At 47.1% G+C, this 23585-nt stretch overlaps 1 protein-coding gene across 15 annotated transcripts in view; it reads right to left on the bottom strand.

The window, feature by feature from the left end:
* BCORL1 (BCL6 corepressor like 1) overlaps window positions 1-23585 on the bottom strand; it is a 1042621-nt gene that overhangs the window by 129374 nt on the left and 889662 nt on the right. For all 15 annotated transcript variants that reach the window (XM_085607780.1, XM_085607776.1, XM_085607781.1 and 12 more), the window contains one exon: window positions 19253-19473. In XM_085607780.1, the coding sequence (XP_085463906.1) occupies window positions 19253-19473 (221 nt within the window). The remainder of the gene's footprint in view (window positions 1-19252; window positions 19474-23585) is intronic.

The raw sequence follows: 23585 nt of genomic DNA, 5'->3' as shown, positions 1-23585 counted from the left end.
CAAACGGGAAATCGGCCCGTTTGCGACCGCAAAATAGGTTTGCTCTATGTACAAACCATACTATGCAAGTCGGTAACCTATTATTGACTCGCAAAATATGGTTTGTGACTCGCTATTAGGAAGGAGTATGCCAAGGGCGACCCTTCCTAATAGCAAGTCGCACTTCAATGTACGCAATTGCGTCCACAAAACACTTGCAGTTTACCACCCAATCGAAAAAGGTGGTAAGCCACATGCATATGGGAAGGTGTCCCCAGGGGACCCCTTCCCCTTTGTGACTGGCAGCAAAAATATTTTTTATGGGCAGGCAGTGTTCTCAGTGACCACTGCCTACTCTTAAAAAAAATAATCAAACAAACGTTTCATTTTTCTTTTTTAAATGCACCCTGTTTTACTTTAAGGAAAACCGTCTGCATTAAAAAAAAAATAACAGTTTCATTTAAACAGTATTCACAGACATGGTGGTCTGCTGACCCCAGCAGGCCACCATCCCTGGGAGTGCTAGCCATTCCCAATGGGGTTGCAAATTAATATTAATGAGGCAGACAATTTGCGACCCCATTAGGAATCGCAAACAGTGTCTGAGACACTGTTGTAAATTCCATTTTGCGAGTAGCAAAACAAAACAATTTGCGAGTCGCAAAATGGATGAGTCGTACATCTGGCCCTTAGAAACTTTTTCACTAAAAAGTTTGGACTAGTTGGAATGCAGTCACTTGGAGCTACATTAGGTGTTCAACTCCAGTAGGGAGTCAGTCAGGAGGATCAGTAGGGAGTCAGTCAGGAGGATCTGCAAGGTCCTCAGAAACTGTTACTTCAGCAGGTGAAACAACCTATAGTCAGTTCCATGCACTATTATCCTTTTTAGGGATTTCCAATGGAAGTGGGCCTGATGCAAGGGATGAAGGATGCTGAAGATGCTCAAAGGATGCTGAGGATGTGATGCGAATGACGGTGTCTTGCTGCGACTACTGCTCGGTCCAGGAAGGTGGTGAGGCAGTCCTGGTCAAAGGATCGAAGTCGCTCGGGTCTTCTCGGTGCTGGCACAACTCCAGCTGCCACTGGACCACCGGTCGCACAGTATTGCGGTCACATGGCCAATCCTTACTGCGTCGATAACTCGTCCTCTGTTTGGGCTACCAACTTGACCCAGCAGACTTCTAAGCTGTTGTGTCCCTGTGCTGTGAACATGAGGTCAGCTCACTGGCCTCTGGAGTCTCTTGGCTTTGGTTGGGTTTTGTAGACTTCTTCTCCCCAAGCAGGACACAGCATGCACAGTGCCTCTCCTTTGGTAGCCACCAGGTGCAGCGGGTGCAGCTCAAGCCAGGGCAGCTTCTCTTTGCTGGTTCCATGGTGCAGTCGGGCAGTTCTTCTTAGGTCCTCTTCCAATTTAGTTGAAATCTGAGTTTGGGGACCCTGGGCTGCCTTTATGCGTAGAAAATGCCCTCAGGGTAGAATGCGGTTGGAAGCCAATGGGTTACCAGGTCCCCTTCCACCTGATGACCACTTCCTGAGAAGTGTAGCATGTGGGCCTCGCTGGATGGTTCATTCTGCACACTTAGAATTTGGCAGGACTCCTCTTCCAGCATGTGGAGCTTCCTAACCCAACCAAGAGGTGTGGCTACCAAGGGGGATACATGCACCTGCAAAAACGGTTTGGCAACTTGTTTCCCATCTCCTGTCTCAAGTGTCAGCCTGTCTGCCTGAATGATAGAGAAGACCCTCTCCCAAGTGTTACACATTTGCCCTTCAAAAGCACCTCTGAAGCTCACCTTTTGGGCCAACACCTATGTGATTTCCTGCAGAAGGAGGTAATACCTCCTTCCAGAGTAGGCCCCTATTAAATCCTTTCCTAGGAGTGGTTAGCAAATCTCCCCAGGAGGGCAGAAAGCGGCCTTTGCGACAGCATCCTGTGCAACCAGTATGGGCACAGGAGACTGAAGGCAACAAAGTGGCAACTTTGCTAAAGCTGCCCACTGTAATTTGTTACGTTAATTTGAACCTGAAGATCAAGTTGGGATCAGTGTAGCCAGATGTTTGACTCCTTGGATGACACACTTTGGTTACGCTGTTCCAGTGTCAGCACAGCTGAGGGTTCACAGTGTAACTCTGCACTTGCCACTTGGGCGACTAAGCTTTTCCACAGTAAAAACAATATTTTCACATATCTCAGAACATGTAAAAGTACATGTTTCGCCCGTGGGATATGTGGCACCCTGCATTAGGACTCGATAGGCCTGCCATAGGGGTGACTTACCCATATACCAGTAGAAAGTCTGGCTTTGTCATTGCATTAAGTGGCAAAGTCGGGCCAACATTTAAAACTGCTCTATTAGCCTGACAAATGGCGGTGTTGGAGTCTTGTTTTACTTATGTCCCATCCAGGGTAGCACAACCAGTGCTGTAATCCCAGGAGAACTCTATAACTTACAGGCCTCGGGTACCCTGGGTACCATTTACTAGGGCCTTACAAGTAAGTTAAGTCAGCTAACTGGGTAAAAACTAACTCGACATATGACTTTAAGGGTAAGGGCACAGGCACTGAGGTCTGGTTAGTCAGTCTCAGCGCACACTTAAAATCGAAAAACAAGCAGCATCAGTCGAAAACCTTGGGGGTGACCATACAAAAAGAGGCATTTCCTTACAGCCTGCTAATAAGGCTTGACCTGGTGAAGCAGCAAGAGGTGTTGTAATGCATGCAGTGTAAAGGAAGATCCTAGCCAAAAGAGAAGGAAGATTAAGATGGGGCTCGGTCAGTGGATTGGGCAGGGAAGTCAATGATCCACACCTTGAATTAAGCTCTGACAGGAGAGAGGGACTGTGTAATGAGCCCTTGAGCTTCAGTGCTAAATGACAGGGGAAAAATAATAGGCAAAGGCAAAACCTTGCTATGGTGTTGGGACAGGAATGTTCGATGCAGGTTAAACTAGCAATCACCCCTGCCTTGAGTGCCCAACTGCATGTGAATCTGGTATCCTGACTTTATTTGGCCCTATAGGCACACCAATTTAGTGTGGGTACAAAGGACTAGGCCTGCCTGGTAGCAGGAGGTCCAGAACTTGTTCTGTGATGTGGAAGAGCGCAACAAGTGTGCCCTCATAGATGGCATAAGACTAGTGTCACAAAGTGTCGTTGGCTGCATATAAAGATTTGTGAATTAATATTATGACCAGACCTTTTTTCAGTATCAAAGGGGAGTCTAATCTGCAGACTCCTATTGTGTAGAGTTCTGCTTGTACGGGAGCCCAAGATTCTTGCACTGACATTCTGTGTGCGTGTCAAGTGTGTGTATGTGCCACGTGTGGTGGTTAAGACTCAGAGGGCTCTGGGAGTCAAAGTACTGGGACCTGTGGAACCCCATTTGGATGGCCCCACACATACCCTGGCATAAGATGGAGGGTGGACCTCCCAGACAGTGGAAGTCTACTGATTACATTCCAGTGGCTGGAGGCTGGAGAACCAGACACAGAGGTGAGGGAGGAAGGAGACAGGACTAACCTTAGAAGCTCAATGCAGTCCTTCTTAGCAAATGACTGTTGATTTAGTCCAGCCTGAGCACCGCCATTTGGTGGATGTTAGGGGTGGGACTAAAGTTTCTGTAATTTACAGTCAGTAAGTTTCTAGGCAGGGCCTGCCCTTTCGCATGTCCACAATTACTGCTTCAGGAAGGCGGAGGACAGCCAGGTGGCAAGATCTCAAACTTCAATGTGCCCTTGTTTTGGGTACTCCTGTTTGGAGTCAGCGTCATTGCTACCTGCTGTGACACACATCGCTTTCCCCTGAGGCTGTGCCTGAGAAACAGCCAGAACAAGTTACTTACCTCCGATAACGCTCTTTCTGGTAGAGACTATGTAGCGGCAGATCACTACACTGTTGACTATTCCCTAGGTGTTAGACTGGATCTGGGAGCTTTTTCATAGTACCTCTGCAAGCAGGAAGGTGGCATCATGTGGCTACCCACTGACACCGTTCCACTACAGAAGTGAAGTGCTGGCCTATATGGGCGCCAACCTGGGTGCTGACGTCAGTTGCTTTCGAGACTGTCTGCGCCCCCAGATGTGGAGCCTCAAAAGCAAATTGAGAGACCAGAGGGCAGATTACTAGACTTCGGATCTTGTTAAAGTGTAGAGTCCAATCACAGAACAGGGAGGATGAGAGGGTTGGTAAGGAATCTGCACTTTGATAGAGTCTCTACCAGAAGTAACTTGATTTTCAGATAGAGGCTTCTAGCCATAGATTCCTCACCTATTGAATAGACATCAAAGTAGTACCTAATTGGATGTGGGCTGTGAATGGACTCAAACCAAATAGTCCTAGTCAACCGAGCAGGCAAATTGCCGGACTCGGCAGACCTTGCTATCCATACAAAATTGATTTGTGAACGTATGGAGGGTCGCCCATGTAGCTGCCTGGAATATGTCTATGATAGGGACTCCTTGTGCTAATGCAGTGGTAGCAGCTTTGGCCCTGGTAAAATGAGCACGCAGTCCTTAAGGCTGCTTTCTAGCCAATGTGTAGCAGATCTTAAAGCAGAGCACGATCCAGTGCAAGATGGTATGCCTTGTCTTTTTCTGTTCCGGCAAACCCAACAAAGAGTGGATCATCCACCCAGTGGTCTCAGATATGACTGATTTATAAAAAACTAAGTGTTCTTTTATGGTTCAAGCGACAGATTCTCACCTCCTCCTTACAGCGAGGAGGAGGAGCATTGAACACCAGCAGGGTGATGGTTTGACTGGCGTGGAGCAACGACAACTTTCGGTGATCAGGATGCTCTAGTTTGCAGAACCAGTTTATCAAGAAAGCAAGTGGTGTATGGTGGATAAACATAAAGACTGAAGGTCAGCACATTCCATGCCAAAGGGATGACAACTAGGAACATTAGAGGGGCGTGGCATAGACGGCAATGGATTCGGACACTTAGTCTGGAGCTCCAAAGTCACCGCCCGCTGGTGCTGTAGAAGCTCAGATTCTGCGCTGTATGTATGACGGTAGAACGAAAGCCATAATGCCGAATACCAGTACCGAAGCGCAAGTTTGAAGCTGGAATGACACCAGTTTCTCGAACAAAGTACATCAGCACAACGCACATATTGTGCTACCTAACATTTAAAAACAACGAATGCCCCGGATCTCACTGATGTCTGTAGGTTTCGCCGGCAGGTCTGGCTGTGGGGGGACTCCAGGGCAATCTGTGGTCCATGCCTCAGTCAGTCAGGGAAAGTGCTTGTTGCTCCTGCCTCATGGTCGCCACTGTGCCTCAGGGATGGCGCCAAGTGTTTTGGGCAATTATCTCAACCCATACCCTTAAATACCCTCATACCCTTACCCCTAAACTCATCCATATCCTTAGCCCTAAAAATCGCCCTACAGACCCTTAGCCCTAAATACGCCCCATCCCTTAGCCCTAAAACCACCCCTCCTCTTAACCTAAAACTGCCCCTTCCCTTGGCCTAAACACGCCCCTTAGCTTAACCTAAAACCACCCCTTCACTTAGCCTAAACTTGCCAGCTTCGTTATAGTGAACGATTCGGCATAAAGAAGGGCGTATTAATCATGCGGTTGTGATACTGCTTTCATTCTAAAGGTTTTTGTAATAAAGCCTTCGTTGTAAGGAAGTTTCCCTCCAGCGCCATGTGCCCGTCACTGCCTGGTGGACGGGGGGCACTTAGGGTGTTGTTGGGGAGCTTTGAGGCCCATAGTGTCCGTCAGGGCCGTGATTGCAGGGCCAGCTGCGAAGTCACTGCCGGCTGGTGCTGTAGAAGCTCAGATACTGTGCCGTATGTATGACGGTAGAACGAAAGCCATTATGCCGAAGACTAGTAACGAAGCACTAGCTCGAAGCTGGTATTATGACACCAGTTTCTCGAACAAAGTACATCACCATGATGCACATATTGTGCTACCTAACATTTAAAAACAACAAAATGCCCCAGATCTCACTGATGTCTGTAGGTTTCGCTGGCAGGTCTGGCTGTGGGGCCAACTCCAGGACAGTCTGTGGTCCATGCCTCAACTGCCAACCGAGTCAGGGAAGGTGCTTGTTGCTCTTGCCTCATGGTCGCCACTGTGCCTCAGGTATGGCAGTGTTAAAAATCGCCATCCACACCCTTAGCCCTAAATACGCCCCATCCCTTAGCCCTAAAACCGCCCCTTCACTTAGCCTAAACCCGCCCGTCTCTTAACCTAAAACTGCCCCTTCCCATAACCTAAAACCACTTCTCCCCTTAACCTAAAACCGCCGATTCCCTTGGCCTAAACCCGCCCCTTCACTTAACCTATATCCGCCCCATCCCTTAGCCTAAAACCGCCAGCTTGTGTGTCTGACCCTGCATGGAGATGTGGATCGCATGGTCCAGACGGTGGAGGGGTTGGGAACCCAGGAATGACCCAAGACTTTGCTCCTTTCTGGGGTCATGGGGTTGGAGGACCTGTGGCGTGTCATGCTTGGCCACAGCGTTTCAGGTACAGAAACACCGCCTACTTGACATGGGGTATTTTGTATCATTCCCCGATTGCTACGGAGCTGTGGGCTTCTGGGCCCCGTCACAGCGCTGGCTGGCGTTTGGACCCATGGATGCTGAAAGACTGGGATACACGCCACTGCATTGCGGAGGTGTCGAGCCAGTACTTCTGGGAGAATGAGGAGTTCTGTCCTCAGGGGACAGTAATCACAAAGCCAAACAAGACGGTGGTCGCTGGTCAGCCAAATGTGCATGTGGCGGGAAAGAATAGGAAGAGAAATCGAAAGGTGTTGGAGCTGGAGAGGAAGCTGTAGATGGGGAGGATGACTGTGGAGCAGGCAGACCTGGAGTGAGCCCGGTGTTTAGCTCAGTTGAGGGAGTAATATAGGCAGCTTGTTCACTAGAAGGAGAGGACCCTATACCGGGCACGGCAGAGCAGGCTCTATGAGACAGGGAGTAAGGTGGGAAAGCTGCTGGCCTGGCTGGCCAGGAACAAGGAGGGCCAGTGCTAGATTCCGACAGTTTGTACCATAGAAGATGGGGATGGCAGAAACGCCTATGGCGATAGCCCAGACTTTTGCTTGCTATCTTCGCAGTCTCTATACTTCTTGCCTTTCGCCAGAGGAGATGGAGGGTATGCAGGGGTTTGTGCATGATCTCCAGGTGCCTTGAATGGGCATGGAGGCTCTGGACTCACTCAAGGTTGAGATCATGGAGAGAGAAATTGTCAAAGCCCTGGTCCAGCTGAAAAGTGGGAAAGACCCTGGTCCTAATGGTTTCCCTGAAGAGTTTTTCAAGTGTGTGAAGAGTAAGGTGCTCAGGCCATTGCATGCTCTGTGTTGTGAGGCTCGGTCGAAGGGCGAACTCTCCTGGGATCTTCGGCAGTCGGTATTACTGATTCATAAACCCGGGAAGCCCCTGGAGCACTGCACCTCATATAGGCCGATTTTCCTACTAAATGTGGAAACCGAGCTGTTTGCTTAAGTTTTGGTGACTCGCCTATCGCAATTGATAGATGAGGGTTCCGGATCAATTGTTTTTTATGCTGCATATGTCTATGCACTACAATCTGTGAAGACTCTTTGGCTGCCTGGCTCAGAGGCTTAGTACAGACACTGGACACCAAGAAGGCGTTTAACTCCCTGGAGTGGCTGTGCCTGTTGGCCCTCCTTGAGCGCATGGGCTTTGGCCCTTGGTTCCGGGCGGGGGTGCGGTTTTTTTACTACAGGCTGACAGCGTGAGTGAGACTGAACGGAGTACAGTCGGAGGAATTTGAGATGGGTGTGGAACTAGGCAGAGGTACCCTCAGGGTAGGCTCACAGGGGAGGCAGGGGAGACCCTGGTGCTCACGCCCCAGTTGGTCTGCTTGGGCATTTGGCGTGAGGTGACTCTAAATAGATGCATACTTTCGCTCTGCAATGTGGAACTGGCAGAGGCCAGGAAGGAAGTGGTGTGGCATTAGGGCAGTGCAGTGCCAATATGGAGAGGTGCCAGTGGGTGTAGGAAACGATCTACTAGGTGCAGGATTGTCCTCTGAAATTTGAAAAGATATGAGATCAGTGGACTGAGGAAGATGAGGTGTGAAGTGGGAGGATCCAGACAGAGAAGAGAGTTCTGGGCTTGCTTGGGAAATGTATAGGTATGGTGGTGGCCCCCTGGACCTAACGCACGGTGGGTTTCCTTTACCTACAGTTTAAATCCGACTGCCATTGTTTATTGACAAATCATCTCTATATGCGTTCAGCAGCAACTTTGGGTTTGGTTGTGTTATGTACCATTTGTACATGTTTTTGAGAAACCAATAAAAAAAAACGTAAACCCAGGAACATAGTTTGGATGGTGAGGAACCGTAGGGGACAGTTGTGGAGAGGCTCAAATGGAATACACATCACATCAGTAAGAATGATATTGAGGTCCTATTGGGGCATCGCAAAAGGAGAAGTGGGGGAAACAGTTGCAGCAACCCTTTCAAAAACCTCAGACAAACTGTGATTTAAAAAAGGAAGGGTGAGCAGGCAATCAATGAAAGGCCAAAAAAGTTAGATTTGACCTGTGCCCAAAGCAAGGTCTTCCTGGGCAAGGGATAGAACAAACAACAGGACATCAGACAATTGGTCCTGGAGTGGGTCAATTTGGAGTGTGCTGCACAAAACCACTAACTTGTCCCAGCGAGAGACACACACAGTCTTTGTAAAGTGATGCCTGGCTGCCAAGATGACATCAACTACCTCCAGAGGGAGATTACAGCATTCAGCTGGAGCTGCTCAGACTCCATGCATGAATCTGGAGATTGTGAAAGCCAGGGTGGAGAACCCAGCCCTGATGGTGCAACAGCAGATCCTAGAGGAGGGGCAGCCTGATCAGGTGGATAGATACTCAAGCCCAGGAGTTCTGGATACCATACTCTCTGTGCCAAGTCCGAGCTACTAAGATGACTTGGCCCGGTCGATTCTGATCTTCCTTGAAAACTCGGGGTAGAAGTGGCATCGGCGGAAAGATGTGCCAGAGCCCTGAGTATCACTCACACATGAGACTCCTTGGAAACTCCAAAGCACAGAAGTGCTGACATTGTATGTTCTCGGTAGTGGCAAACAGATAAAGACAAGTTTCTCCCCATTTGCACAAGAGACCTTGCGCCAAAAAATGAGTGTAACCGCCACTTGTGATCTGCTAGGCAAACGACGTGTGACTTTGTCCACCTAGGTATTCAATGAGCCTCAAAGGTGAGTCACCATGAGAAAGATCCCTTGACAGTCCAGCCATTTCCAGAAGCGCAAGGCCTCCTGGCATAGGGTCTGTGACCACACCCACCCTGTTTTTTGCAGTAAGACCTGGTGCTGTCTGTGAGCACCTGTATGAGCCTCCCCTTGATGGACAGGCAGGAGGGCGTTCTGTGCGGATAGCCCTCAGCTCCAAAGAGCTGATATAGAGCCGAGACTCCACCGGAGACCATAGGCCTCTGATCTCCACCTCTCCTAAGCAGCCATCCCAGCCCATAAGTAACTTGTCTGTCACCACGGTCAGCTCTGGGTGGCTCCTGCCTCTCACCCAATTGCAGTGCAGTAACTACCACTGCAGACCTTTCACTGTCTCCTCCGAAATCTGAACTTGGTCAGAGAGGATCGGCCCACTGGGACTTCAGAGCCCACAGCAGAGCCTGGATATGCTAGCTGGCTTGCTTGACCACCAGGATGCAGGAGGCCATCAATCGCAGCAGTCTCAGAGTCTACCTCACTGAAATCCTGGGCCGAGGTTGACAGATCAGGATCATAACCTGAATGTCCAGGATTTTCCAAGGGAAAGGCACGAAACTGGATCGCGTGCAGAACATCTCTACTAAAGGGGAGCGTCTGAGAAGGAGTCGGAGTAACTTGGACACGTGGATAGTGAACCTCAAGTATGAAAGGAAGTATGGTGTAGTCTGGAGGCAGCAGACGACTGCCAGGGGCGAGTCCGACTTAACAGCCAGTGGTCGAGGTAGAGGGAGACTGGCCACCCTGACCTCCAAAGGAGTGCTGCTACCACTGCCATCAGTTTTGTGAACACCTGAAGGTCTTTATGTAAGGCGACCTGGTGGAAAGCTGCTGTCTTTGATATTAAATCCTGACATTCAGAAGCATCGTCTTTGGTGATGGTCGGTTGGGATATAGATCAGGGTCCATATCATCTTGTGGTTCGACATTTTAGTCATCCAAGGCATCCCCTGGGTATATATTTTGTGATATAAGAATCCTAATCTTCTACTATAGGTGAGTGAAGAGATATATCACCGGTCTCAGAAAAAGCTGGTGAGTGAGGTGGTGGAGTGGATGGTGGTGATGCTAGTGGATTGTGATGTAATAGGGATGTGTATAGGGCTAGCTGCAGCATCCTTCTTCTTCTATGGAGGAAGTAGGGAAATATCCAAAGCCTCTTCAAAAGTCAATTGTTTTTTTAGAAGAGTGAAATTTTTCAGGCTGAAGCACCATTTTCTTAGTGCCAGGTTGAATCTGGAGTGTTTTCTGCTTCGGATCGAGTCATTCCTGCATCACGCAGAGGATCGGCTCCGGTGGAGTTTTCGATCCTAAAGTGAAACATTTTGGTGTAGGAAACCTCGACTGAGGACGAGCTGTGGTTGGGTATGAAATAACATGTTTTTGTTTCATGCCGAAACCGAAAATTAAGGAGTTGTAGGCCCGTATATGGAGAAGGTGGAGGCCCCTGCTGCAGGCTGAACTGTCGGAGCCGAGCCAGAGGGCGGGGCTTCCGATTTAGATTTTCAGTGTGCGCCATGGCCATTTTTGCAGTAGCGGATCGTTAGCAGTTTTTTCGGTCGAAAATGATCAGATCAGAAAAACTTTTCGGTTTTTGCTTTCAAACCATAAAAGTTGCATTCACATAAAACAATTTCAATAAAAATGCATAAATTAAGATAACAACCAATACCACAATTAAAATTACATGAAATAAATAAATAAGAAGAGCCTGAGGAAATACTCTTTACACATCCATATAACTCCTAGATTTAACAGTGGCTTTTAAAAACCCTACTATAAAAAATATACAGTCCTCTTTCAATAAGTGCCGGTCGAGCCTGTCTAAAGTTCATTCTTTTTAAAATAGGAACCAGAAAGCGTTTACGCTGAATTTCATATATTTTACATAAAAACAGGAAGTGCAACGTATCCTGCGGAGACTGACCGTCGCAGCCGCAGGGCGCGATCTCTTGACCTCTATTAAAACCCTTGGGTCTGGCGAGCAAAAGATGAAAAAGGTTCAACCGCAACCTGGTTAACAAAAATTTCTCATGTGTGGACAGAGACCCCATGAGGTAGGGTTCCGTCATGGGGGTTGTTTTAAGCATTATATACATCCGCACACTAGGTTTCAACACCTCCTTAGCTTCCCTTTCCATTTTCCTCAGTGACAAAAAGGCTAATTTGGTTGAATCCACATCTTTCTTTGTAATAACATCAGGGTTGGCAAAGAAGTCCCCCCGCCCGAACCCATCAAGACTTTTTTTTAATAAATCTCAGCCACAAAATACAAGCCGAGTTGTCCAGAGACAAGCATTCTCTTAGGATCAGGTGGGTGAGAGAAAGATCTTTATTTAACCAACATTTTAGCCAGAAAATCAGGGGTCGCAAGGCAAGTGCGTCACTTAAATAGGGAACCCCCAGTTCCTCGTGGACCACTAAATTAGATGTGCCACGGGGAACACATAGTAAGCGTTTCATAAAATCATTCTCCGCTATCTGTAAGGTTTCTGCAATAGTGTATCCCAAATTTCACTGCCATAAGAAGCTATGGCCAGGCTTTTGGCCGGATACACTTGCAGCATAGCTCCTGTTGGTTTCTTCCCTATTTTGGATGCAAAATTAAAAATTGCTGAATTAACCCTGGCCAGATCCCCTTTTTTCTTCTATAATAGGGGGCTCCATTTGAGCTGGTCATCAAAGAGGACCCCTAAATAGGAAAATACATTTGAGTGGGGGATCTTGGAATCACCTACACTAAACTGGAAGTTCTTTTTCCCCAATTGCCCCACTTGCATGACATACGACTTGGAATTATTAATTGCCAAATCCCGGTCAGTCATGAATCTGGAGAAGGCAGTTAAAAGCGATTGCAGACCCAATTCAGTCCTGGATATGAGGACGGCGTCGTCTGCATATAACAGGACGGGAATCCCTCGCCGTCCTACACTTGGGTAATCAACTCCCGTTGCCCTAAGTACACTGTCCAGTTCATTAATATAAAAATTAAATAAAAAAGGGGCCAAAATACAACCCTGCTGGACTCCCTTTTTGATATTAAAATCCCTTGTGACCTGCAAATCCTGTGAGAACCTGACATTAGCTTTAGTTGACATGTGCAGGGCCTCCAGAAAATTGACAATACTGTTCTCCACTCCCATTGTCCTCATGGACTGCCATAGTGGTAGGACCCGTCCCACGACTTTAACCACTGAGTCAATGAGCGAAATTATTCTATAGCAGTGGGTACTATTTCTATCGCCCTTTTTAAAAACAGGAACTATGGTAGAGGTTGCCCAAGACTGGGGACAACCATTCTTTGCTGCAGCATTAAAAACTGCCACCAGTATCGGCGCCCAAAAGGAGGGGTCTGACTTAAATAAGTCCAGGGGGAACCCGTCAGGACCAGGCGCTTTACCAACAGATAATCCTGTGATACCTTCCAGGATCTCACCCTTCTCAAATGTTAATTCTGGGTCCTTCCTGTCCTGGGAGTTCCTGCAGCTAAGTTCAGACGGGCAATCAAACATAGTTTTAAAATGAAGTACCCACTCCTCCTCAGTAATGTGTGAGCTGAGCCCCCCACCGCCCCCCTTCATGGTCAAACAGGGTCCTGTTCACAACACTCCAGAAACCTCGAGCTATTTCTGAGATTGCTGGAATCGATCAATTCCTTCCACGCTTCTTCCTTTAATGCTCCCCTCCTCTTAGCAAGGGCTACCTTGTATTCCGTGCGACAGTTGGAGACTTCCGATTGAATTCTAGGTTTTGATGACAGGACTTCCCTCAACCTCTTGGCTGCTTTAGAGCAATGGGAATCAAACCATCTAGGACCAGACAAGGTTTGACCTCTGGCTGGGGCGCATAACAATTCAGCCACTTTTTGTGAAATAGACTCGAATGCACCAAGGATCACTTTTGGAAGATACCACTCCATTGTGCATAGGGACAGTTCATCAGCACATGCTATTTTAACCTTGTTATAAAATATTTCTGGGGATACCTGAGACCATTTTAATCTGCGCTTCCCATCTGTTGGTCTCAGTACGCCCTTACTTGGAGCATCCCCAAATTTTGCTGAAAGTGGACCTGTCATGTGAAGAGTTAAGGGGTTATGATCACTAAATTCACTTTCTGCAATATTAAAATTATTGATAAAAAATTGTAAGGAGGACGAAATTAAAATAAAGTCAATAAAAGATCCCCTCCCGTGTCCTTTGAAGGTGGGCACTGTAAAGTTAGTGCGCGGGTCAGTTAAAATCATTGTAGCCACCAAATCTAGTTCATTTATCATGGTATTCAACAACTCTCCTTGAGCGGTATGTTCAAAGTGAAAACCCTTCATACGGGGACAACCCAGCTCAGAAATACACAATGTTGTTGGCTCACCACAGGGATGTATATTAAAATCGCCAGAGACCAAAAGGTTATGAAGACTTGGGCCTAGGGATTGTTTTATGGTTACTCCCAGGGCAACTATGTTACTAGCCTCATGCGGGGAAGAAAAAGAATTGTAAAAGTTAACAATTCCCCAACTAATGTCCCCCCTTCGGGCCGATAATGCCAATATTCCTGGATGTGTGGTGGACATCACCTGCAGCTTGCAATCAATAGCCACAGAAATGTATGTGACTAGTCCGCCCTTTGGTCTCCCACTCACAGAGGGTCTGGCTGGGACGAAAAAGGCCTTGTAGCCCTACAGGAACAGGTCGCAATCCACCAACCACGTTTCCTGAAGGCTAATTACCATAAATTGCTTGACATAAGACACCCACCTTGGATCCGGAAGCTTAGTTGCAAACCCTGCTATATTCCAGGATAGGAAATTATTCAAACTCAACACTGGGAGCTCCACAACTACCGCCCCTAGAGCCTGAAGAGGTACGACCGGCTCAGGCCCAATAAGTATGGGATCCCGCAGTCAATCGCATTCCTCCATGCCTGTTAAGGCAGCAAATCTATTGTTTGATGCCACTATATGGCCAGTACCAAATTGCCTATCTAATTCTAGCAGTGGTTGGACCAAGGGAATGGACTGGTGTCTAGGGAGTATTCTTGTTGAACAGCCACCACGATGGGGTACCCCATGGCCATCTATGGTCATGTCCCCATAGGAAAGTGGCCTGTAAAAATAGCCCAAGGGTAAAGCCTTAATGACAAAACCCACTAAAGGGGTGAGACTGCAGTCCCTAGAAAAAATACGGCCTGCGGTGAAAGGGTTATCAAAATTTATGATAATACAGTCGCCTGTCCCCCGTTTACGTGAGCTCCCAATCCAGCTAACCCTGCGAGCCATAAGTATGTTTTTAGATACATGATCGCCCAAGGTGGTATTATATGTGAACCAATGGTTTATTTTATTTAACAGCTGCCCATAATCTTCACTCTTCCCATTGGGGAGAGCAGGAACATTTCCCAAAATCACAACATATGGAGTGGATTCAGGTGGGAGATCAATAGTTGGAAGAGTCAGCATCTGGAGGGCTCAGATCTCTTATCCCTCTGAGGCATAGGGGACTCTATTCTTAAAGATGGCTGCTGTGTAGAAGCTGAAATATCTATACTGGTGGGCCTTAAACCATTAGAACTATTCTTATCTAGTGCCTCACTATTTGCTGTTTGCCTCACACTCTGGGCTACCTCTGCTCCTTTCTGCCCAGCTCTTTCCCCTTCCTTGACTATTTGAGCTTTGGGCATATTTGTACTTACTGTTGGAATAACCGACGGAGTATAAACCATCGTCCTTTCTAATTTAGACAGCCTGTCTTCTACTAAGCTTATTTTTTGAAAGATGGGGTCTAATAAGGAAGTCAGCATGGTTTCAAGCCTGCCCCAAAAGTCCCCCTCCAACGTACTGACAATTAGTTGCCCTGCCCTGCCCTGTTCTGATTCGGGGAACTAAGATTGCCCTCACCAATAACACTTGTAGGAGCAACTAGCTCTTTCCTCCCGGATGTGCCCTATACGGATTTATTTGATTTCGTTGTTCCCCGGTTCTTCCTTATTACAACAGGGGATTCATTAATGCGGTTAGATTTTATTTGAGCTTTCTGCCCTCTAGTTCTCGATTTCGTTTTATCAGGGCAAGATTCCTGCTCCATAGATGTACAGGAGACGGAGTTAATCAGTGTTGCTGGGACAGCGAGTGGCGACTGGCTCAGCCGTGATGGAGATATGTCCTGATTAAACCCTGACAGAGCGTTAGGAGAAGCAGGAGTTGGAGAAAACCTGCCTTGCGAAATGTGAGGCTCCAGGGATAACCTGCGTTCTGTCGATTTAATTTCTTTAATGAGGACAAACTCAGCCCTCATTAAAAAGGCATCTAAAGTCCCCGCCACACTTTTCCCTGGATTTAATTTCCGCTTATTCATGTTTAGCAACTTCTGGGCATTCAAGTTTGTTTACTCAAGACCTTTATGAAGTGCAGATCTGCTTATAAAGATAAAGTGACTAGTGCATAATGGAATGCGCAAAATACAAATAAATTACAACAAGCAGCACAAATAGCAAATTAAAAATATTCCTCAGGACTTTAAAAAATACTAAATACTTATCATGTGAGTGATTGTCATATTAAAGATAACAGCATTTTTTTTAAAAAAACAGTTGGTCACAATAGGGGCACTAAGGTGCAAAATGCAATGTAAAATCCTGGCTCTTACGATAAATTCTTGGCCCGATTTTATATAAATAACATAAGCACTCTTAAACCATCAGGCAGATGACACTGAGCGTGGACAGATGACAATACAATCCTTAAACATGTGTCCATCTAGGGGAATAAAAACAGATAAATCCCAAGGCCAACAGTACCTGCACACAAGCTCCAAAGCCTGCACCAGGGACCTTGCTTGCCTCCTTTTGGCGATGATGGACTTTGCCCGGGCGCCACCCGCACACGTCCCGCACTGCGAGAAATTGGAGAAATCAGGGGCGCTGAGGTACTGCCTCCTGGCGGCGGCGTCAGAGGCGGGTGCCAAGCAAGCAAGCAAAAGATGCTGGAGCATGTAGTCCCTGTCTCTGAACGCCGTTCCTCTCACAGCTGAAGAGACCGGGAAGCTGGATTGATGGCCCTTGTCCTCACGGCGAATGAACTGAAGCGCCTAAAACTGCAAGCCCTCCTCTAAGTGGCACCAGGTAAATTAGATTGAGAAAGCCAAAGCTGCGGCTCCTCAGTTCCACCTCGGGGGATTAGCAGATTCGCAGGAGAACCGGGAAGTATCTTATTTGTAAGCCAACAGAAAACAAACTGTCAACAGCATCATCGTTTATGGGGCAGGCTCTGACAGAAGGCGACTGCCTGCCATACTATCTCCCTCACAGGTGATACCACTAATGGAATTGTGGGAGTGGTTTAGGCAAAATGGAACGCAATGATATCCACTTGCAGTCACTCTGAGTCGTTGGTCGGTGTAGGCAGGTGTAGGCCAGTTGTAGCCAAGTTGTAGCCAAGAACAGTCCCTGAAGGGGAAACACGCTCGTCCGCTACCGCGCTTGTGCTAAAGCAGTCGATGGGACCTCCAGCTCACCGCTGCCTTTCCAGTTTGCTTCTATGCCTCTATTCCTGTACGCCGGACTAGGTAGTATGAGGAAGCAGGGAGCAGGGCAGACACACTCACTGCCCCCCGACCAGGGCGATGATAGGAGGCAGCCTACCAAATCTCCCTTCTCACTCCCACCTACCACTTCACTGTGCTCCGGGACACTGATACGGAACTCCGGGGGTAGATAGAGAAACGACCCCGGTCGCTGCCAGGACCCATTCTCTGCCGAATGCCCGGGTAGCTGCAGGAGAGACCCCACGTCGGTCGCTGCAATCAGGACCAGTTCAAGCCCAAATCGCAGCTTCTCCCACCCAATGCTCACTGCAGAGTAATGCCGGGTGCCCAAGAAAAGTCCAAAAAGCCCCCGGAAAAGCTTTCGGAAAGCCTTGTCCTGTTTTCTCTGAGCTTCTTTGCTGCCGGTTAGCCGCTCACTCCTCCATGGCTTCTCGGGCGGTCGATTTTATCAAGGGTGGTGCGCCACTGGTTCAATGTCCCTCCGGGCGCCGCGTAGGTAGTGTAACACCCGTGCCCTGCCCGAGCTCTGTTTGTTGCAGTAAGACCTGGTGCCGTCGCTGTCTGTGAACACCTGTATGAGCCTCCCCTTGATGGACAGGCAGGAGGGTGTTCTGTGCGGATAGCCCTCAGCTCCAAAGAGCTGATATAGAGCCGAGACTCCACCGGAGACCATAGGCCTCTGATCTCCACCTCTCCTAAGCAGCCATCCCAGCCCATAAGTAACTCTTCTGTCACCACGGTCAGCTCTGGGTGGTGAAGGGAGAGGGGCCTGCCTCTCACCCAATCGCAGTGCAGTAGCTACCACTGCAGACCTTTCACTGTCTCCTCCGAAATCTGAACTTGGTCAGAGAGGATCCCTTGATGTTCGGCCCACTGGGACTTCAGAGCCCACAGCAGAGCCTGCATGCTAGCTGGCTTGCTTGACCACCAGGATGCAGGAGGCCATCAATCGCAGCAGTCTCGGAGTCTACCTCACTGAAATCCTGGACCGAGGTTGACAGATCAGGATCATAACCTGAATGTCCAGGATTTTCCAAGGGAAAGGCACGAAACTGGATCGTGTGCAGGACATCTCTACTAAAGGGGAGCGTCTGAGAAGGAGTCAGAGTAACTTGGGCACGTGGATAGTGAACCTCAAGTATGAAAGGAAGTATGGTGTAGTCTGGAGGCAGCAGACGACTGCCAGCGGCGAACCAGCCTTAACAGCCAGTGGTCGAGGAAGAGGGAGACTGAAAGTGATGTTTTGGGCTTTGGATCAGGGGTAAAAGTACACAATGTCTGATGCTGTGTGCCGGCTGAAGGGTGGCCGAGTCCTGGTCAGAATGGGACTCCGAATCATGGATCGATAATGATTACTCTTGTGCTGCCGAAGCTTCTTTGTCTTCCTCCAGTTGTCGACCAAAGATGTACGGTACATCACCTGCATGCCTACGCTGCATTTCTTGGCGTGGAGCAAGTCGTTCTCGAAGAGTTTTTTTTAATCTGAAAGACTTGCAGGCCTCAGAGCTTTCCTCTCGGGCGAGAGGCATAGGTTGCAAACAGATGTTTGTCTGTATGGGGATACTTAGAGTGATACTTCAGACAGAAGTGGAATGGAGTTCGTTCCATTAGCAGGTCATTCTACAAAGGACGTTGGAAGTATTGAAAGGTAAGCCGAGGAAACGAGTCGAAGACCCACTAAAAAGAAGGGGGATCGCTCAGACGCAATGAAACTACGCGATCGAGACAATACCCTCGAGTGGAGATCTACTAGAGAACCGAAGGGAGCCCTGAACCAGAGAGCGAGAGATTACATCTGAACCTGTTGGCGCAAAAAAAAAAAGACAATCTGAAAATGGCATCAATGACCATGCACAGTATTACCAATAGGAGCAGCCACACAGTCTTGTGACTTGAAGTAAACGAATTAGAACATAAACAACTTGCAATCATCCAAGCCCAACACTAGATGGCGAACTCATGCAAAGCATGTGTATCATCAGCACAAATGCCTTGAACAGGTTTTTACTTCTGCAAACTTATAGAATAAACAGAACAAATGAAGAGTAGAGTCTTGTGACACATAGGAATGTGTTGTAAAGGGTTAAGGAATTTAATATGGTGTGTTTGTTGGACAACAATATTTGAAATAAAAAATAAGGGGCTGTAATAACAAGAATATATATTTATATCCAGAACTAACAGGACAGTAATATTATACTTAAAATACATATTAATTTCCTGGGCAATGGGTTCTCATCCCAACTGAGGAAATATACAAACAGCTTGGCATAGCTCTCTAATCTCACCAACCATAACTCACAACTCAATAAAACAGCACACAAAGTTTTAGGAAGTCATAATCCAGACAACAGTGTGCTCTGTTATAACATACTAATACAGGATGTGCACTACACAAATAGTAATTAAGAACAACAATAAAATTAACCTAACCCTCAGTCACTTGCCAGAATGCTTCTTTTTAACTTAAACCCATTTTCTCAGTAAACATACCTTTACATCCTCATCTGTGTTGTCGCCAAGGTGCTTAGTTTTGAATTTGCGTTTTCCAGATGGTTTATCCAGGCCTGGAAGAATGGCACAGTCCTCAGGTTCCTCCTTAAAAAAGTGTCTCTGTAATTCTTGAGGGAAGGGGGACAGCCTGCTCCTCAACCACAGGTTTGAAGTACCCAGAACCGGGGATCGTCTCCTCTTTTTCAATCTGGGATCTGAGACTTAAAATTTAAAATAAAAAAATTAATTTACCGAAGTCGTAAAAATAAAATACATACATATGAATGAGTAACAAGCAGCTGTACTGAATAAAACATCTTAAAAACAAATAGGCATTAAGCAGTCTGTCTGCGTATCGACAGACAATATCTCCTCCACTTCAAGGAAAGGCCTAAACATTTACTTTAAGAAGATCTTGCCCACAATAAGTAAAACCTACTGTACTCCTTACTCATGACTAATAATAAAGAATGCTCCCGATAATCTATAGACTTACAATTAATTTGAGCTCTTTCTATCATGTACAACACTGATGTCTTACAAAGGCCCTGCGTACATACAGTCAAACATACAATAAACTGTAAAAACAACTGCCATGCCCATCAGACTCAGAATTTCCCCAATGGTCAGAAAATGTTTTTGGGCAAGGAACTGAACAACAAACTATTTAAGGGTGCTCGCTCACAAATATACATCACCAACATCAGCAGTAGCAAAATATAAAAAATGAAAACACCAATGACTACAAGGGAGACATCCCTCTGTAGGTCAATAATAACTTTTTTTTGTAACCCACAGAACAAGGTTATTTCTTATGGAAGCCCCCATAAGTGATAGATGAGAAGAGGAGAGTCAGAAGCTCCTTCCTTAACTGCAATGGAAACTGAGTAAGTCTGCCACGCAGAAGAAGCTGTTCCATTTTTAAATGCGTGGCTGGAGAGGGTTTTCCTTGAGAGTGTTTTCTTTGTTGTATTTATTCTCTTCCAGGCTATGTCTTGGCCAGTTCATTTATCCCTACTATTGATTTTCTGTCGGGTAGAGCTGGTGAGAGCTCGTAAGCTAGAACACCTGTAACAACAATCTACTATATGCAGCATAGCAGTACAGTGTGCATTCATCATGCTTAGAAAACCTGTTTCTGCAAACTGCTCGGTCTTTGACGAACATGAAGAGGGAGGGCATCTCGAAGCCCCTGTTCAGCTGCTTGCTACTTAATGTTGTCTTTAGAACCCTGCTCTATATGTGTTATATATACTTTGAGATTGAACGTTCAAAGCACTCTCCGGCACTCGGTCTTGCAGCAGTTTCACATGCTACGGGAAGCATGAAGGACTGGATGCAAACACCAAGGGAAAGACATTTGCAATGCAGAAGCTTTGGTTTCTCATCAAGGAAGAGGTTAAACAAGCTCAATATTGGTGAGCTGAGAGACCCCTTTCAAAGCATGTGGCTAAGGGGGCAATAAGTATCAGATTCTATGTCAGGACTGGAGGCTCAGATTATGCAATAACTTTCTCCATTTTATTGCTCAGCAGCCAAAAACCAACCTTATATCAAAACAATAAAGACTACAAATCCAATGAGCCTTTGTTTTTCTAGTTTCAACAGTCCAACCAGAGTCCACCATATAAAACATCCCCTCAGGAACAGCCCTCCTTTCTTCGCCGCTCAATAGCCAGTTAAGTGCTTTTTCCTTGGTGATGTTATATCCATGTAGTGTAACTGCCTAAGGTGCGGCTTACTGTGTGCTCGCTATTTTCGGTTCTCTGGCGCGGTCTGCTCGCGTTGTGACACTGTAGGTGTAATGAAAGCTGAATTAGCAGCTATACGCATTGCATTGACTCCTAAGCACCGTTAGAGGGCGTGTGGGTGATTTCCGATCTCGTTCGGGCCTTCCAGGGAGCGCAGTGTGGGTGGACATAGCATCTGCATTAATGCCATATTCCTGGCATCGTTAGGTCGATTCGAGACCTCTTGTATATACTTTAGTATATTATATGTGTATGTACTTTGTGGGCTCTGGAGATCAGCCCTAGGACTTGTCTGCTTCCGCTTAGGGACTTTTTTTCTGTTCAACTGCCTCTATTTAACGGTCTTTATAGAAAACGACCAGTAGAGGTCAGTGAAATACTACAATTGCTTTCTGCTGAGGGATTTTCTTATTTTTTTGGCTACTGCCGCTATTTAACGTTCTCCATAGAAAACGACCAGCAGAGATCAGTAAAATACAAGAATCACTTTAGCATTATCTAGATTCCAGTCCATAGACATTGTCTCCCACGAGCACCCGTCGACAATATTTTTTTCACATCTTGTATTTTCAGTGATATGACCACCGAAGGCCCTGATTTTTTATTAAAAACAGAGCTTTGGACAATACCATTTCCAGCTGAAAGGCAATATTTCTCTCCATGTGTTCCCATACCTGATGTGTCACGCAGTTTGGTGCTTACTTTTCCTCCATGTTAAAGAACAGTAGATGTTTCAGCACCTAGGATAATGTACCGCATAGCAAAATACATATAAGGTCCCAAGGGCGAGACCGATTGCATTGCAAATGCTTGTTTTTTCAGTGCAGCTTGTCGGCTTCGTACCCCCCGGAAACGAATCCGGGTCATTTTGTGAGCGAGCACACGGAGAATACCTAACTGTTAAGTGTGGTGCCCTCGCTCATGTCTCTCTAGGAGGTTTTCCTGTTGCTCCAGCTGAGCGGTATCAATACCGCGGAAGGTATTTGTTACTTAAGCCCATTATAATTAGTGGGTGCACACGCATCAGTTCAGATTGCTTAAATAAACAAGCATTGCTAACTGTAAGATACTGCCACTCTGCCAGTACTAAGCATTGCCCAAGGTAGCACGTGATTACCGTTTCTCTAACAGTTAATAAGGTTTAAGGACCTCTTGCTAGTAGCTCATAGTGGGGTTTATACTAGGAGTTAACCCTATCTATACAGCCTTTATCTTAGGCACCTTCTGTACCTGATCATCCATGGCAGGTTCCCTTGTAGAATATATGGGGGCTGGGAACGAAGAGCCATCTTTCTTCCCCATTCATATGGAGTTAGTAAACGCCATTGACGTATCCCTACAGAGAGCAATCTCATCGGCTTTACAATCCCTGAGTAAGCAAATAGTCCTGTTACAGCCCTACAAAATGTGGTATCCTACACGGGGACAGGGTGGGACCACACCCACACGTGACACTTAGGCAGAGTAAACGGATGGCAAAATCTTGCCCCAAGGCCAGGGCTTTAAAGCCCTCCTCCCCAAGCCCAAGCGGACGCATTTAACACTTTCTTGCAAGAGTGCCTAGACGTTTTGCAAGACTGCGATTCACAGCCTGGGTTTACCCTTGATGAAGACGAGGCTGACTTCCCGAAGGAGGTAGAGGATAAAACCGGTGGAATAGAAAATAGTGATGCGGACTCTGGTGACGAACCAGATCCCAGTAGACCCAGGCGACCAGAAGGTGGAGCCAAACAGCCCAGGTTAGACGATCAGGGTACATCCACTCCGCAAGATGCGGCAGGCTTCCAGGACCTACTGGATCCTGATGCTAACTATTGTCCCACTCTGAGGACTGGTTTCCCACCAGCAAGGTGGCTAGGTATGCGGCTTCCTATTTTGGTAAACTGATGGACAAAAAGGTCAGGGGTCGGCAAAGGGCCCAAGACCTTCCCTGCCTGGCAACGTGGCCTGTACGCTAGAGATTGATGGAAAATGGCGACCTTTGTCACCAAGTTTATCAAGGACCCGAAAAAGGGTCTGGACTGATCCTGGAGATCCTGCCAGGAGAAAGTCACCTCCTCCTCCCGAACGACTGGCTCCTCAGGTTGGACTTGAAGGACGCGCACCTCGCCGTCCCTATCTTTCAACCACACCGTCGCTTCCTGCAGTTAATATGGAAGGAAGAGGTCTTGGAGTTCACATGCCTCCCTTTCGGTCTCTCCTCTGCACCATGGTGCTTCACCAAGATGTTACATCCGGCCATCGCATGACTCCGCATGAGAAAAGTCACAATCACTGTTTATTTGGACTAAATCCTGTTAATGCATCAGGATCAAGTCAAGGTGGAAGTGCAGTTACAATTGATGATATCTCTTCTACAGAACCTAGGGTTTATAATCAACTGCCAGACGACAGAAATAACACACAGAAATTGCTCTTTCTGGGCTTCGACATAGACACAATAGCGAAGTTCCTCAAACTACCACACAAGAAAATTATGCTCATTCACAGAGAACTGCACAGAACATTAGAAAAGGAATGCATTTCCCTCTGGCATGTAGACAGGATTGTCGGTCTTCTTTCCTCGTCTAGTCAGGCAATTT

The sequence above is a fragment of the Triturus cristatus genome, chromosome 5_2 (genome assembly GCF_964204655.1).
Source record: "Triturus cristatus chromosome 5_2, aTriCri1.1, whole genome shotgun sequence".
NCBI lineage: Eukaryota > Metazoa > Chordata > Amphibia > Caudata > Salamandridae > Triturus > Triturus cristatus.
The sequence above is the reverse complement of the archived record's forward strand: the minus strand, read 5'-3'. Positions and strand labels throughout refer to the sequence as shown.